Raw genomic sequence first — 18710 nt, 5'->3', positions numbered from 1 at the left:
CCACCATGAATTTGCCCAAACTGGGCTGTTTAGAGGCTCCCTCCACCATGAATTGGTCCAAACTGGGGTGGTTAGAGGCTCCCTCCACCATGAATTGGTCCAAACTGGGGTGGTTAGAGGCTCCCTCCACCATTAATTGGTCCAAACTGGGCTGGTTAGAGGCTCCCTCCACCATTAATTGGTCCAAACTGGGCTGGTTAGAGGCTCCCTCCACCATGAATTTGCCCAAACTGGGGTGGTTAGAGGCTCCCTCCACCATTAATTGGTCCAAACTGGGCTGGTTAGAGGCTCCCTCCACAATTAATTGGTCCAAACTGGGCTAATTAGAGGCTCCCTCCACCATGAATTGGTCCAAACTGGGTTTTTTAGAGGCTCCCTCCACCATGAATTTGCCCAAACTGGGCTGTTTAGAGGCTCCCTCCACCATGAATTGGTCCAAACTGGGCTGGTTAGAGGCTCCCTCCACCATGAATTGGTCCAAACTGGGCTGGTTAGAGGCTCCCTCCACCATGAATTTGCCCAAACTGGGGTGGTTAGAGGCTCCCTCCACCATTAATTGGTCCAAACTGGGCTGGTTAGAGGCTCCCTCCACAATTAATTGGTCCAAACTGGGCTAATTAGAGGCTCCCTCCACCATGAATTGGTCCAAACTGGGTTTTTTAGAGGCTCCCTCCACCATGAATTTGCCCAAACTGGGCTGTTTAGAGGCTCCCTCCACCATGAATTGGTCCAAACTGGGCTGGTTAGAGGCTCCCTCCACCATGAATTTCCCAAAACTTGGCTGTTTAGAGGCTCCCTCCACCATTAATTGGTCCAAACTGGGCTGGTTAGAGGCTCCCTCCACCATTAATTGGTCCAAACTGGGCTGGTTAGAGGCTCCCTCCACCATTAATTGGTCCAAACTGGGCTGGTTAGAGGCTCCCTCCACCATGAATTTCCCAAAACTTGGCTGTTTAGAGGCTCCCTCCACCATTAATTGGTCCAAACTGGGCTGGTTAGAGGCTCCCTCCACCATGAATTTGCCCAAACTGGGCTGTTTAGAGGCTCCCTCCACCATTAATTGGTCCAAACTGGGCTGGTTAGAGGCTCCCTCCACCATGAATTTGCCCAAACTGGGCTGTTTAGAGGCTCCCTCCACCATGAATTGGTCCAAACTGGGGTGGTTAGAGGCTCCCTCCACCATGAATTGGTCCAAACTGGGGTGGTTAGAGGCTCCCTCCACCATTAATTGGTCCAAACTGGGCTGGTTAGAGGCTCCCTCCACCATGAATTTGCCCAAACTGGGCTGTTTAGAGGCTCCCTCCACCATTAATTGGTCCAAACTGGGCTGGTTAGAGGCTCCCTCCACCATGAATTTGCCCAAACTGGGCTGTTTAGAGGCTCCCTCCACCATGAATTGGTCCAAACTGGGGTGGTTAGAGGCTCCCTCCACCATGAATTGGTCCAAACTGGGGTGGTTAGAGGCTCCCTCCACCATTAATTGGTCCAAACTGGGCTGGTTAGAGGCTCCCTCCACCATTAATTGGTCCAAACTGGGCTGGTTAGAGGCTCCCTCCACCATGAATTTGCCCAAACTGGGGTGGTTAGAGGCTCCCTCCACCATTAATTGGTCCAAACTGGGCTGGTTAGAGGCTCCCTCCACAATTAATTGGTCCAAACTGGGCTAATTAGAGGCTCCCTCCACCATGAATTGGTCCAAACTGGGTTTTTTAGAGGCTCCCTCCACCATGAATTTGCCCAAACTGGGCTGTTTAGAGGCTCCCTCCACCATGAATTGGTCCAAACTGGGCTGGTTAGAGGCTCCCTCCACCATGAATTGGTCCAAACTGGGCTGGTTAGAGGCTCCCTCCACCATGAATTTGCCCAAACTGGGGTGGTTAGAGGCTCCCTCCACCATTAATTGGTCCAAACTGGGCTGGTTAGAGGCTCCCTCCACAATTAATTGGTCCAAACTGGGCTAATTAGAGGCTCCCTCCACCATGAATTGGTCCAAACTGGGTTTTTTAGAGGCTCCCTCCACCATGAATTTGCCCAAACTGGGCTGTTTAGAGGCTCCCTCCACCATGAATTGGTCCAAACTGGGCTGGTTAGAGGCTCCCTCCACCATGAATTTCCCAAAACTTGGCTGTTTAGAGGCTCCCTCCACCATTAATTGGTCCAAACTGGGCTGGTTAGAGGCTCCCTCCACCATTAATTGGTCCAAACTGGGCTGGTTAGAGGCTCCCTCCACCATTAATTGGTCCAAACTGGGCTGGTTAGAGGCTCCCTCCACCATGAATTTCCCAAAACTTGGCTGTTTAGAGGCTCCCTCCACCATTAATTGGTCCAAACTGGGCTGGTTAGAGGCTCCCTCCACCATGAATTTGCCCAAACTGGGCTGTTTAGAGGCTCCCTCCACCATGAATTGGTCCAAACTGGGTTTTTTAGAGGCTCCCTCCACCATTAATTGGTCCAAACTGGGCTGGTTAGAGGCTCCCTCCACAATTAATTGGTCCAAACTGGGCTAATTAGAGGCTCCCTCCACCATGAATTGGTCCAAACTGGGTTTTTTAGAGGCTCCCTCCACCATGAATTTGCCCAAACTGGGCTGTTTAGAGGCTCCCTCCACCATGAATTGGTCCAAACTGGGCTGGTTAGAGGCTCCCTCCACCATGAATTGGTCCAAACTGGGGTGGTTAGAGGCTCCCTCCACCATTAATTGGTCCAAACTGGGCTGGTTAGAGGCTCCCTCCACCATTAATTGGTCCAAACTGGGCTGGTTAGAGGCTCCCTCCACCATGAATTTGCCCAAACTGGGGTGGTTAGAGGCTCCCTCCACCATTAATTGGTCCAAACTGGGCTGGTTAGAGGCTCCCTCCACAATTAATTGGTCCAAACTGGGCTAATTAGAGGCTCCCTCCACCATGAATTGGTCCAAACTGGGTTTTTTAGAGGCTCCCTCCACCATGAATTTGCCCAAACTGGGCTGTTTAGAGGCTCCCTCCACCATGAATTGGTCCAAACTGGGCTGGTTAGAGGCTCCCTCCACCATGAATTTCCCAAAACTTGGCTGTTTAGAGGCTCCCTCCACCATGAATTTGCCCAAACTGGGCTGTTTAGAGGCTCCCTCCACCATTAATTGGTCCAAACTGGGCTGGTTAGAGGCTCCCTCCACCATGAATTTGCCCAAACTGGGGTGGTTAGAGGCTCCCTCCACCATTAATTGGTCCAAACTGGGCTGGTTAGAGGCTCCCTCCACCATGAATTTCCCAAAACTTGGCTGTTTAGAGGCTCCCTCCACCATTAATTGGTCCAAACTGGGCTGGTTAGAGGCTCCCTCCACCATGAATTTGCCCAAACTGGGCTGTTTAGAGGCTCCCTCCACCATTAATTGGTCCAAACTGGGCTGGTTAGAGGCTCCCTCCACCATGAATTTGCCCAAACTGGGCTGTTTAGAGGCTCCCTCCACCATGAATTGGTCCAAACTGGGGTGGTTAGAGGCTCCCTCCACCATGAATTGGTCCAAACTGGGGTGGTTAGAGGCTCCCTCCACCATTAATTGGTCCAAACTGGGCTGGTTAGAGGCTCCCTCCACCTTGAATTTCCCAAAACTTGGCTGTTTAGAGGCTCCCTCCACCATTAATTGGTCCAAACTGGGCTGGTTAGAGGCTCCCTCCACCATGAATTTGCCCAAACTGGGCTGTTTAGAGGCTCCCTCCACCATGAATTTGCCCAAACTGGGCTGTTTAGAGGCTCCCTCCACCATGAATTGGTCCAAACTGGGCTGGTTAGAGGCTCCCTCCACCATGAATTTCCCAAAACTTGGCTGTTTAGAGGCTCCCTCCACCATTAATTGGTCCAAACTGGGCTGGTTAGAGGCTCCCTCCACCATGAATTTGCCCAAACTGGGGTGGTTAGAGGCTCCCTCCACCATTAATTGGTCCAAACTGGGCTGGTTAGAGGCTCCCTCCACCATTAATTGGTCCAAACTGGGCTAATTAGAGGCTCCCTCCACCATGAATTGGTCCAAACTGGGTTTTTTAGAGGCTCCCTCCACCATGAATTTGCCCAAACTGGGCTGTTTAGAGGCTCCCTCCACCATGAATTGGTCCAAACTGGGCTGGTTAGAGGCTCCCTCCACCATGAATTGGTCCAAACTGGGCTGGTTAGAGGCTCCCTCCACCATGAATTTCCCAAAACTTGGCTGTTTAGAGGCTCCCTCCACCATTAATTGGTCCAAACTGGGCTGGTTAGAGGCTCCCTCCACCATGAATTGGTCCAAACTGGGGTTTTTAGAGGCTCCCTCCACCATGAATTGGTCCAAACTGGGGTTTTTAGAGTCTCCCTCCACCATGAATTGGTCCAAACTGGGGTTTTTAGAGTCTCCCTCCACCATGAATTGGTCCAAACTGGGGTTTTTAGAGGCTCCCTCCACCATGAATTTGCCCAAACTCTGCTGGTTAGAGGCTCAATCCACCCTGATTTTCAAAACAAATGTTGGTGCCAACCTCAACTTACTACAAGGGCCAAATTCACTGCTGGTGACAAGCTCTCCTCACTGCAAGTGCCAAATACACATGTTTCAAGGTGTTTTCCTACTGTCAGAGAGGTGGTATTGAGTGTGTAAAGTGTGTAGTTGTTAGGCTGTGATGTTGGGGTAATAGAGGGTCTTTGGTGTGTTAGATGCCCCCAGACATGCTTCCCCTGCTGTCCCAGTGTCATTCCAGAGGTGTTGGCATCATTTCCTGGGGTGTCATAGTGGACTTGGTGACCCTCCAGACACGGATTTGGGTTTCCCCCTTAACGAGTATCTGTTCCCCATAGACTATAATGGGGTTCGAAACCCGTTCGAACACACGAACATTGAGCGGCTGTTCGAATCGAATTTCGAACCTCGAACATTTTAGTGTTCGCTCATCTCTACATATTATCACAGCCAAAAAGGTTACTAAATTAGGTCAGTATGCAAGACATTCTAAATACCAAAAAAAAATTACACCATGGCTGTATCTATTGGAGGCTCCACAGTTGAAAAAATGGCACAAGATATATCCATCAACTTCAATCAAGTGATGGAAAAGAACATGGTTGAAGGGAAGTGGTGTAAGGCCGGGGCACCATGGGATGTACACACCACGATTTGTGGTGTTTTACAGTCAGAGCAAAGTGAATGGGATTCTAGCAAATCCCATGCCCAATTTGCGGTCAAAACCGCAGTCCGGACACGTAACATGTCAATTATACCTACGGAAATACCAGCGGTTTCCCCATAGGTATAATTGTAACAGAAATTCCGCAGAGGAAACCTCTGTAAACTTTCTGTCTAAAGTGCTGCGGGAAGAATCGCAATGCGTTGCACTTTTTTGCTACGGGATGTTCCATTACGCCTTAGCCTAAAAAACAAAATGTCTAGGTGTGGATTCACAGAAATAATGGTCTAATGCACATGGCTTTTTTTTCCTGTTAAAATAGTCTCAGTGGCTCAGTGGTTAGCACTGTAGCCTTGCAGCGCTGGAGTCCTAGGTTCAATTCCTGCCAAGGGCAACATCTGCAAGGAGTTTGTATGTTCTCCCCGTGTTTGCATGGGTTTCCTCCAGGTACTCCGGTTTCCTCCCACACACCAAAGACATACTGATAGGGAATGTAGGTTGTGAGCCCTATAAGGGACAGTGACTGACAATATCTGTAAAGTGCTGCGGAATATGATGGCTCTATATAAGTAAGCATAATAAATAATATATTGTCATAGAAAACTGGAGTAAAATGGACACTAGTGCGCACACATATTACGCCTAGCCCAATTTTGGAGATACATTCTTTGCACGTGTCCAATACAGTCCTTCCTATCTCTAATGTATAATGGGTCTCAGTTCCCAAACATCTAAAATTGCACATTGTAACCCTTAATAAAACCCTTTTTTCAATATTAGAAAAGAAGAATCATGCCGGAAACTTACCACTGCACCCTTTTCTCCAGCTGGGCCTTCTTTACCAGGGTGTCCCTAAAAGTAAACAGGTAAGTTCAATTAGATTCAATCCATCCTTCACTCTTCTGAAAACTAGACCTATGATTAAAGATCCATACTATTTGCAGTACTAAACAATATACCACGTTTGCCAAGTATGGAGTCTAATGCAAAAAAAAAAAAGCTTCGGTTCAATGTCCGTCTATATATCTCCATAGAGGCCTTTATGGGAAATCAAGGAAAATAGAAAACTGCAAACCAGAATTGATAGCAGGCATTCTGAAATGAAGTCATATTAAAGTAATGTGTTGTAGACTGCTGGGGATTAACACAAAAAGAACAGATATAGGAGGAGGTAATTGGGCATGATTCACAAAAGGTCAATAAAATATTAATTCATTTCTGTGCCTTGTTTCTTATTGTCATTTGATTACTAACTGGCACTAAAAATCAAGCAAAGCTATAATAATGAAAAGTGAATAGCAAATTATGGTAATGTAGCGAAAACGTGCCCGAGTAAAGGAATAGACGGTATAAGTAGCGAGCTCTGCGCATTTCATGTCATACTTGTATTTATTTACTAGGCAATAATACCCATCTAAAATCAACATTAATAACATACATTTTAATGTAGCTTCCAAAATCAGATAAATGTCTCTATAAATTACAATTTTGTAAGTACCATCTAGAACGTACGCTGCGTTATGTATTAATTACCGCAGTTACTGAATATCTGCTATTATTACCAGTTTAGTCTTTTTTACAATGTATAAAGGTTATTCATTCACCCCATAAACACAGGAGAGGTAGTAGTGGATTTATATCTTATTGTCTCATTATGATACTTCAATTTTAGGCCTGGTTCACATCTGCGTTCGGTAATCCGTTCTGGGAGTTCGCATGGAATATGTGGACAGAAAAGTACTTCACGATCTACCTTCCTGTCCACATAACTCGTGCGGTCTCCGCGCAGAAAGCACACGGATCCCATTAGAGTCTATGGGGTCCGTGTGCTTTCACTGCACAACGCTTGCCAATGTGTTCGGTAGTCCGTTCGGCGGGTCCCCATGCGGACTCTTCGAAAAGGATTACTGTACGCAGATGTGAAACAGGGCCAGAGCCTTTCATGACTGAGATCTGATACCGTCTGTCTGTACTATGCCATTTCCATAATTTGTATTTAATTCTAAGATAGGTGCAGAAACGGTTTCGTACAGTCCGCTTACTCATTTCTGGCCATAGATGGGTATTTAGATCTTAGCTATAAAAATCTGAGATGGGAATACTCCTTTAAGATATGTATAACTTGATCTTAAAGACATATCAGGACACTGTGGTGCTTCTGACATGATCTAGCAGTATCTCTCATCCATAGGGCTCTATGTATGTGTATATCATCATCTTTATATATAATCGCAATGGGCACAGGGCTATCGGGCCTACAGCAAAATCTAGGCTAGAACAGAGTGACAAGTAAGAGGCCTATTACTACCTGAAAGAAGGGATAGAAAACTAAAGCATGGGCTTCTCCAGAGATCATGGGTTAGGCCCGTGTCAATTTCTGGGTCAAATGCCAAAATCTCTGGTCCATTTGCTTTACAAATCTGTATGTGTGCTAGGAATATAGACTAATACTGACATAATGTACCTATAGTCAGTTATATGTACTTACTGGGGGTCCGTCAGCACCAGGTAATCCAGGCAGACCAGGCTTTCCTTGTGGTCCCTATATACATAAAAGTACACAAATAAGAACAATGTACGATGGTAGAGATACAGACCGCAGTCCACAGAAGAAAACAGATCAGAAGCTTATCAGAAGACAGGTTTGTATTACTGTACATTTCAGCATCTTCTCTCCCATAAGACATCTCACTAAAGTAATACACAGTTATGAAGCAATTAAATAAGTAATCCTGAGAAAATGCTGCTCCAGCACAGATACAGAAGCCTTTCATAAGGACAAATCTACTTTAATGCAACCAAACAGAGCGTTCTGAATCATTTATGAAAATATATGACATCAATTTCATATCATTTTATTATTTCGTAACATTCTGCCATCAGACAGCACAAAACATAAAAACAGAATATATAAGCTGCTCTACATTCTAGAAGTATGTACAGCATGCCGCAGAACTGAGAATGGCAAATGTAGACTAAGCTTTTCATTCACGGTAACTAATTGTGATAGTCTGACGTGTTAGGCCTGGTTCATATCTGTGCTCGGTAATCAGGGAGTCCGCATGGGGACACCCCGAACGGACTACCAAATGCATTGACAAACGGTGAGCAGTGAAAGCAAATGGACCCCATAGACTATAATGGAGTCTGTGTGTTTTCATGAAGTACTTTTCTGACACCACGCGGAAAATACACAGACCCCATTAGGGCTCATTCACACAGGGCAAGAGGGGGCGGATTTTGGCGCCGAATACACCTCAGAATCCACCCCCTCACAATAGGTATGTTCCCGCTCGCAGAAAAAAATAAGCGAGCTGCCCTTTCTTCAGGCGGATTCCTCGGCTAATTCAACTGCGGTGTCCACCGCACGGCAGCACCCTCCAGACTAGGCCTATTCATTTGGGCCTACTCCAGAGTGCGAAGCCACGACTGTCAGAAGCCGCAGGCACATTTTGGTCCTATTCTGATGTGGATTTCCACGTCAAAATCAGGACCAAAATACGCCATCCTGTGCCCCATGTGAACGGGGCCTTATAGTCTAGGGGTCTGTGTGTTTTCATAAACTCAATGCTTGCCAATGCATTTGGGAGTACGTTCGGGGGGGGGGGGGGGTTTCCTCATGCGGACTCCTAGAACAGATTACTGAACGCAAATGTGAACCAGGCCTTAGGCCTACTATGGTTTATTGACTAAGAGTTGTTGGAGGATGAGTCCCTGTAATAATTTTATCTAGCGGGCCAAGAAACCTGAGTCCGACACTGGGCATTGGCACTTACACACTAACACTTCTCTAGAGGCCCATGGATTCTATGTTTACATCCAACTATGTCAAAACTATAAAAATGCATAAAATGTAACTAAAAGATACAATATTAATATACATTTTGCATCTATTCCCGGTTATTTTTATATATGCTCCGGGTGTTATTATACTGCTGTATATTTATACTCTGCTGCTAGTAAATATCAGTTCTCAGTTTGGCCTGAATCTCTCGAGGCAAACAAAGCACACATAATATAGCGCAGCAATAGCAATTAAGCACAGAAAAGGTTACCTTGTCACCAGGGGGACCAATCGGGCCTTGTGGACCTGGGAGACCCTGTGGAAAAAAGGCAAACATTGTATCTCAGGATCTCATTCATCACTGTGAGCTGAGAACAGACCTGCGCTTCATAGCATTGCCACACTGTGCAGCATTCCTGAACCCACGCTCTACAGCCAGGAGTCAGACGCACAATCCCTCATTATTCTCCCCTCGCCCTACTCAAACCTGTACGGAGAGAAGGTGCTGCTGTGTCCAGGAGGGGCAGCGTCCATCTCCGAGCAATCCTCCGACTTGTTAATATAAATTCTGTCTGGTGTGAACGGAAGAATAGCTGAGGATTCTGAGATTGAACTTCATAGAATACAAGGACAGTCCCAAAGAGAAACCACTTCTATGCCTCCTGTTTTTATGGCCATTTATGATCCAACGTCATGTATCCGCAAACCACAATTAGTGAGAAATTCTTAAATAGGATTGACCTTAATTCTTAAACTGGTTATGGACAGTGGCCGATGAGAATTGTCTGGTCTCTCTTAGCAACTACTAGAAACATGACATACTTGACAAATTTTGTGACATTAATATGGGGCTGTGGGCATCACTGCCCATGAGTCCCTGGGCATGGCCTCGTAGGTCTAGCACTGAATACGACATTCATCTCCTATCCAAAGTCTTAAGGTGACCTTACACCTTCAAGTGGAGTGGAGTAGGCCACTGTAGACATCTCTAATGGTAGCTTATCTCCCTGACAGGCATTGAAATTCAACATGTCTACTTCTTCCATCTCCTGACATCATCTGTTGGGAGAATCGAGAGGATGCTATACACATAGGATAGTCAGCTGCGCTGGCCAATATTGGCACGTTCACCTAACTTTCTTCTTACATATATGGGGCCTTTATTGGTAATTAGTGATTTTCTTTAGAGGACATCTCTATGAATTGTGTGAAACCAGATGATTTCATATAAAAATGACTCGATTATACTGTAGTGCCTTCCGGGTTATTTTGTATGCTTGGTGATTCTCCTAATCATAGTAGAATATATTGGCACAATAAAGTGATAACATGTATCATCGCTATTATAATTTATGACCCAGCAAATGAACTTTATTAAATATTATGTGATACCAGAGTCAACAACTTTACATATTACACTTATAGTTTAAGCAGTAGTGGTCCCACACAATCTACTATGCTAAGAACTCATATATATTGTGAGGAAGATGAAATGGAAATAAAATATTAATAAGAAAAACAATTTTATATAAAGTTGATGAAACCAAAAAGTATTAATAGTTTGTGACACTTACTTGTGGTCCTGGAATTCCTTGTTGGCCTGCTGGTCCAGGTTCGCCTTGAGGTCCCTGAAAAGCACAAAGTACAATATTTTTTATTTTATATTCCCATCTACATTATTTCTAACCATCGGTACTAATGGTTTGGGTATGAAGAGCAAAGGTATAGCCTATCCATCTAAAATATTAAGTGGCCATACAGTGGTTAAATCCATGTATGGACTATAAGTCAAGCAGGGCAACATTATAAGGACCAATTCTCTGAATTCACATGATGTTTCTTCCAGGAATCCTAGTTTACTTCCACTTTCCTATCAATATATATTTTCACATTAACTTGACTGTGAGATGGTCCTATACATGGGCAATTTGCAATCAGTGGATTTTATATCAGGGTCATTGACTGAAATACTGGTGCATAACCTCTCGGAGGTTTACATTAGGAAGGTGCATTGTAGCGTATATAGAAAGTATAACAATATATACATAGACTATTTGTAGCAGATCGTACTCTTTTCATAGGGATCTACTAACAATATAACATCCATCACATTTGTAAGTGTTATATGATGACCAGTGTCATAAATGTATTGGAATAAATTAGCAATGACTTTAGTATGACCATATATTATTCTTTATACTGCTGCTGAAGAACTATAACAACTTGGAAGTATCTGGAGTAAAATCTTGAGATTAATCTATTACTCAATCATTCCATCTTCTCTATGGAGAACAGCCCAGATAAAGCAAGTGAGATCATTTATTTCCAACCACTGACTACTTAAATATAGCTGATCAAGAGCATATACCATAAGGGTAAGGACACACAGTGCCAGCACCCGCCAACATTGGCCAATGGCCGCACACTGTTTCAGGTAAAGCCTCCATTTTATCCACAACATTGTTAATCACTTTGGATGTTAAAGTGAATGACAGTTCTTCATTCTATTCCTTTAAGGTCTCATACGTGGAAAATGGAGAGGAAATTAAAGAAGACATCTGCCTCGGATTGTTCTTCATTTTCCGTCCCCTGACCCCCTGTGGTTGAATGCCAAAGTAGAGAATTGGCATTCCTTCACGGCTTTTGGATGCTGATTTGGCCCAGATCAAGGGGCCTAGTCATTGGGCTGTCCCAAGTCACAGATTCTACAGCTGAATCAGATGCAGGACCTGTGGCAAGATGGAGCAGGACTCTCCGATCACTGCTACCCATGGAAAACAATTGGAGGCATAGTGAGGGCAGAATCTGCTGACGGTAAGTGGCAGACTTTGCCATGTAGAGTTCTATTTCGAGGAAACAAAATAGTAAAGCCCTTTACATAACATCTTGTAAGATTACCCCTTTTAGGTTAAGGTTCTAAAGGAGGCCCATACTGCATGCTCCAACAACATTGGTCCTTACTGCATGATCTCCATCTACTGAGACATCACAGCAACAAAATACTCAATATCCTTTATAGCTGAAGCTCTTACTATGAACCAAGACCTATGCGATGTTAAATACACCGCAATATGTGTGATGAAAATGATTAAACCATACATACCATGTTTCCTTTTGGTCCTGGAGGTCCATCAACACCAGCAACACCCTGACAAGAGATAAATGGTATTGTGAAGTAAGATGTATTATCATAAGATTATTCATGGTAAGATCTATACTAATCCTACTGAGGACGTAAGTGAAGTCTATGAGCAAAAATAGGGCCATAGTTAGGAAAGTCATTTATCCTCTAAAGCTATTCATAAAGAACATCATAAGAAATTAGTACATATGACTGACCACGAGGAGTACCACATAATGAAGCCACTATTACTTTCCAACCCAAAAAGTAATATATTCCAAATCTCTAACTTTGGCAAAAAATTCTTAATGTTACCCCAAGTCCTTTAAATTAAGGCCTATGAGGGTTATATCAAGTTTTAATTTTTATTGCCACTATATACTCTATACATACTAAAAAGGAAGTCACAGTTATTGTATACTTACATGTTGGCCTGGAGGACCAGGAGAACCTCTTGGACCCAACAAACCACGCTCACCCTGGAAAAAAAAAAAAGTCATTCTTTGAGGATATTGAAAATACCGATAAATGGATGATTTCAGCTAGTCCGAGGAGCAGATAGATCACTTGTGTGTATGGAGTTGGATCCAATAGACAATATGTTGGATCAAACAGGGTCTACAGAGGTTATATTTGCCTGGTCGGTGTGTGATTCAGTTATAACAGTCTTGTACTGGAGAAATGAACATTGGAGAAGGACATTATTTTTGGGGCTCTGGATAAATTCAGTCACACATCAGCATGGCCAAACATGTATGCATTCTCAATGGAGAGAGGTGTAGGCTTGCTATATCCTTTAAGAAGAAATGATTGGGAATGCTGAGATTCAATATCTGTCCCCGACATATACCATCATGGGAGGGGGGGAGCTGGACACCACTATATATAATAGCTGACGAGCTGGTCCCTTCAAATATGGAGGGTTAATCTGATATGTATGACCACTAATATGGAGGGTTAATCTGATATGGATGACCACTAATATGGAGGGTTAATCTGATATGTATGACCACTAATATGGAGGGTTAATCTGATATGGATGACCACTAATATGGAGGGTTAATCTGATATGTATGACCACTAATATGGAGGGTTAATCTGATATGGATGACCACTAATATGGAGGGTTAATCTGATATGGATGACCACTAATATGGAGGGTTAATCTGATATGTATGACCACTAATATGGAGGGTTAATCTGATATGGATGACCACTAATATGGAGGGTTAATCTGATATGTATGACCACTAATATGGAGGGTTAATCTAATATGTATGACCTCTAATATGGAGGGTTAATCTAATATGTATGACCTCTAATATGGAGGGTTAATCTAATATGTATGACCGCTAATATGGAGGGTTAATCTGATATGGATGAACACTTTAACCCATCTAAAGCAGATGTTTATGTGAAATATTTAGCTTAATAGCATATATTATTACGCAAGATGGTAGAAAAGTCCACAAAATCCAACACAGCCACCAAGACTAACTCTGTTTTAGAAGAGATATTGCAGCCCCTCTGGCAGGGTAGAGGTTACACAGGAGCTGCAAATGATTCCTCAGTCAGGGACAGTGCATGTTATGCTGCGTTGTAAAATTGTACAGATATAAAGTGAGAGCTCTGTATAGAACAGATTAATGTGTCACTCACAGGTTCACCGGGCAGCCCTCTGGGTCCAACCTCTCCATCTTCTCCCTGTTACACAAAAGAAAAAGCTGTTTTTCCTGTTATTTAAACACACGGCACGTAAAGCAGGACAAGTAACCAATGTTTTTGTGTTTGTCAAATTGTAAAATATATGTAGTGTTGTATAACCTTTCCCATGATGGACGGAAAAGGCTAATTGTATTATTCCGCTATGAGAGCTGAATGCAAATGTGCCCGTCGTGCTAAACTGTGGGAGAAAGCATCATGCCATAGTTAGAAGCTAGTAAGATGATTTCGATACAATGGCAGACTCATGAAGATAGACGCTATCTATACTGCAGGGTGTATTGCTATCATACTGTACATGGATAGTAAACTGTTCCGTCAAAGGAATTCATTGTTCAAGCCGTGTAATAAAACTTCAAGGGTATAGAATTTACTTACACCCCTAATGACAGACATCCATCACTATTCCTAAATTATTCACAACCTGTAGCATGTGTTAATGTGCTCCGGGACCTTTGGTTATCAGTAACACAACAGATATTCCTACAACAAGCCATCTTATACTGTCTAATAGACTATTGTGGTTTTCAGTAGACGCTAAAACAACATATGACTGGGATGTCAAAAATCCAAGCCTATAAGTGTATTGTTGTAACCTTAAGACGCTAAATGGACCAGGTCACTTTAATTTTTTCCAAGTCCTGTAACCATGTTCCTAGCAGTATTTGTAGGTAAATTAGATACCTGGTCTCTCGACTTGAACTAACATGTTTAAAGGAAAAACATCCTTTATAAAGTCCTGAAGCTACCTGATCCAGTTTTAGTGGCCTGGCAAGCTGGGCAGTTGTCCAGGGCCTCTATTTGCTTGGACACCACGCGTTTCATGTAGTGCAGAAGTGCACTTAGAGCAACACACAAAATAGTTGACTCCATTTTCAGGTTGGACAAAGAAAAATTTGGATGGTAATAGCATTTGGATAATGTATATAGTAGGGATGGTATTATATGACAGTAGTCAGTGTGTGTACAGTAGTATTACTTGGTATTATAATGTAGTATTCTATACACTTTAAACAATGCACATGCTTATCATTTTTGGCTACATATACTGTATATCCATCATTACAAGAGCCAGATAATAAAATGTACAATTATACTACAAATATAACTATAATATGTATATATTATGTATATGTATATATATGTATATATGTTGCTGTAACGCACTGAATTTCCCCTTGGTGGAACTATTAAAGGATTATCTCATCATATATATATATATATATATATATATATATATATATATATATATATATGTTTAGAGAGGAAAAATTAACAGATTGATCAGCAACTCAGGTTCCATTTTCTTACCCTCTCTCCATCTTCACCAGGAGGACCAGGTGGGCCCTGTGGACCTTTGTCACCCTAAAAAAGTTACATACATGAATGTTAAATTCCAGAAGTCTTTGCCTGAAAAAGCAAAATATCTGAGACACTGTATACACAGGAATAAGTGATGAGGCATAGCAAGGAGTGCGCTGAGCCTGAGTCAGCCATACTTCATACTCCATAAATCATGACAGTCCACCGAATTTTTCAAATGTTAAGAATGTATTTTACTTGAATACAGAGACCTCATTCTATTTTCAAGGTAAATTACTGTGTTTGTTTAAAAAAGAAAAAAAAAATCCAATAAAACAGTGTATCAATCCCACTGCGTAATTACAACCGATGCAAAAGACTGTAAGAAATAAGTAACATATATCAATAGGCTGGGTGTAATGTACCGCAGTGTTTTTCTAAACTAATGTACAAAATGCCCTTGTATAGTAACTACATACAGAGGTGTAAACAAATTGCTGAAAAATTAGGCTTTTATATTTGTTTTCTATCATTCAATGTCAGGAATACAAGACCAAAGTAGAAAGCGCCCTCTGCTGGAAACACAGGAGTAAAACAAAAGGAGCATAAAATCAAGGGTGTGAATATAATAATACAAAGGCTCCCTTGCCAAATAAGTCAGTTACTCACCCTGTGCCCTTTCTCACCGGGAAGACCTGGCAGACCATCAAATCCTCTATCGCCCTGTAAAATAATGAAAATGAATAAGGACGATGAAAAAACTATGCAGAATATGGCAAATTCATACCATGAAATACAGAGGTAAATGGATACTATAGCAATAAACTAGAAAGTTTATCCCCAGATTTATGTCTCTGTTCACAGTCATTTTAACAATACTGAATTCTATAGCATGACCGATCACTGATCTACTATGGTTCTGTTCACATCACATTTTGACCTAAATTCCAGCTATACAGCAGGTAAATCTTCCATTATATACATCCAACAGAAGGCTGCAATGTACTATATTCCACCTTGTGATCAAAATAGACTATTATCAGTATCCTTTTTTCTACTTTGCTCCTCTGCAAAGAAAGGGACTAAATATCCCTGCACAGAGAAGAGAAAAATATGTTATACCTACATATAGCAGCTTAGTGCATGCGAAAAGTAACATTAAAGGGGCAATATTCCTGACTTATATGAAGACAAGACATAATCTTCACCTATACCGAGGAATTACATGAGTAAAGGAGACACAGATGATATCATACCTTGGATCCAGGTTCTCCAGGCATTCCACGGGCTCCATCAGCTCCTGGGCGTCCCTGAAATAAATACATAAATCATATTAATTGTATCATTGCGTAAAACTCACAGCAACTCATATAAACACAATGAAGTGTTACCAGCACACACTGTACTAGGCTACCGCTTGCATTTAATGTCAGTTTTTATTTCATTTTCAGAGATAAAAAATTAAATACAAGTCTCATAAAACCACAAAGCAGTTTGTAAAATATTGTATGATGTCAGACAACCCAGAGACTGTTGAAAACTATGCCTGAGATTGGAATCATGAACTGCTTACATAATGAATGGGGTATTGTCTATCTATCTATCTATCTATCTATCTATCTATCTATCTATCTATCTTTCTCCTATCTATCTACAATATCCATCCATTCACCTTCTATTGATATACTATCTATCTATCTATCTATCTATCTATCTATCTATCTATCTATCATTTATCTTTCTCTCTCATTTCTATCTATCTACAGTATCCATCCATCCATCCATCCATCCACCCTCTATTGATCTATCTATCTATCTATCTATCTATCTATCTATCTATCTATCTCATATCTATCTACAGTACCCATCCACCCTCTATTGATCTCCTATCTGTCAATGTATCTCATATTTATCTATAGTATCCATCCATCCATCCACCCACTGTCTGTCTATCTATCTATCTATCTATCTATCTATCTATCTCATACCTATCTATCTACAGTATCCATCTATCCACCCTCTATCAATCTCCTATCTATCTATCTATCTATCTATCTATCTATCTATCTATCTATCTATCCATTCACCCATCCACCCATCTACAGTATTCATCCATCCATCTATTGATCTGATAGCTATCATCTATCTATTTATCTATCTATCTATCTATCTATCTATCTATCTATCTACGTATCTATCTCTCATCTTCATTCACTAGTATGTTTCTATTTGCTCATTTTCCTAGTGCAATTTACTGTGACTAATTACATTTCCATGTATCCATCTAACATATGTTGGGGAGTGTTGTGGAATAAAGAACTCATTACTCACTCGTTTGCCAGCTTTACCCATTGGTCCAGGTGCACCTTGAATTCCTCTAGGACCCTGCAAAATAGCAAAACTATATGAACACTATTCAAGCTTTAATGTACAATTCTACATCTTATATACGTTGCAGAACTGAGAGTGCAGTGTATAGAACTAAAGCAATGATGTATACATAACAGACATGAATATAGATGTTGCTCACATCTCGTATATATATCACTTACCTGAGGGCCTGGATCGCCAGATTCACCTTTAATTCCTGCAGCACCAGGTGAACCCTATGATGGAAGCGAAAGCAGAAGTTGAAATATAATTTAGTGACTTTCACAGTCTTGGAGAATGCCGGACCATTAAACACTGTCTAGTGAGCGAGTACCTGACAAAATTCTTAGCGGTTCTTGATAAAAGCCTTTCTCATCATGTCATATTTTGGGAAAACCATACATTAGCTGGGTACTTGTGTATAGAAATCACCTTTTGGCAAAAGTGCCACATTGCGGAAAAGCTGCTTTTTTTGTTGCAGATTTTGTTGTATTTTCTTGAGCCAAAGCCAGGAGTGGTTACAGAAGTAATGGGAAATGTATAAGAAAAACTTACACTTCTCCCTTATCTAGAATCCTACTTTTAAGTCTTTCTGATAGAGATCCTATAATTTTCAGTCCCATATTTATTTTTTGTAAAATGGCCACCGGCCCGTCAGACTACTCTATGCTTTAGTACAGTAGTCTAAACACCCCACTTCTGCTCTCAGTTGGTACATCTAAATGTAGGAGGGGTCTCAGATTACCCAGGCATAGTGTGCATAGGGTAGTTTGAAAAGTTTTACACCATTGATGTTAACAGTATATGTAATGGGTTAATAAGTACACCCATATACCTTTAGCAGTGTTTGGAGTGATTTCTGGGTGTCTCTGGCAGCTGCTGCATTCTCTGTCTTAGTTTACTTGGTGTTAGTTTCCTCCTGTGCAGCTTCCTGTGTAGCTGCTACACTAGTTCCCACTCACTCAGCCCCCCCTCCTCTCTCCAATCCTGCCCATTACTAGTCCCTCTCACCCTCCCCGTCTCCCTAGCCTAGCGGTTCTGCCTATTACTAGCCCCACCCACCTTCCCCATCTCCCTAGCCATCTCATTGATTACTAGCCCCTCCCACCCTCCCCCGTCTCCCTAGCTAACCTATTCTGCCCACTACTAGCAGACAGGAAGAGGGGAGGAGTCGTTCCGGGACACAGGAAGGCTTGTTAAGTATTGATGGGGATGGGGGGGAGGGGAAGAGTAATGGTGACACTCCATTTCGGAAGCCGTGGAACAGAACATCACCAGATTA

At 42.4% G+C, this 18710-nt stretch overlaps 1 protein-coding gene across 6 annotated transcripts in view; it reads right to left on the bottom strand.

Annotated features, from left to right (window-relative positions):
• Positions 1-18710, bottom strand: part of COL11A1 (collagen type XI alpha 1 chain) — a 161157-nt gene that overhangs the window by 69924 nt on the left and 72523 nt on the right. For all 6 annotated transcript variants that reach the window (XM_075286277.1, XM_075286279.1, XM_075286274.1 and 3 more), the window contains 12 exons: positions 17611-17664; positions 17390-17443; positions 16315-16368; positions 15728-15781; positions 15068-15121; positions 13694-13738; positions 12460-12513; positions 12017-12061; positions 10488-10541; positions 9185-9229; positions 7618-7671; positions 5937-5981 (listed from right to left, as the gene is read on the bottom strand). In XM_075286277.1, coding sequence (XP_075142378.1) covers positions 5937-5981; positions 7618-7671; positions 9185-9229; positions 10488-10541; positions 12017-12061; positions 12460-12513; positions 13694-13738; positions 15068-15121; positions 15728-15781; positions 16315-16368; positions 17390-17443; positions 17611-17664 — 612 coding nt within the window. The remainder of the gene's footprint in view (positions 1-5936; positions 5982-7617; positions 7672-9184; positions 9230-10487; positions 10542-12016; positions 12062-12459; positions 12514-13693; positions 13739-15067; positions 15122-15727; positions 15782-16314; positions 16369-17389; positions 17444-17610; positions 17665-18710) is intronic.

The sequence above is a fragment of the Leptodactylus fuscus genome, chromosome 9, assembly GCF_031893055.1.
Source record: "Leptodactylus fuscus isolate aLepFus1 chromosome 9, aLepFus1.hap2, whole genome shotgun sequence".
Lineage (NCBI taxonomy): Eukaryota > Metazoa > Chordata > Amphibia > Anura > Leptodactylidae > Leptodactylus > Leptodactylus fuscus.
Note: the sequence above shows the minus strand (reverse complement) of the source record. Positions and strands in the feature narration are given on the sequence as shown.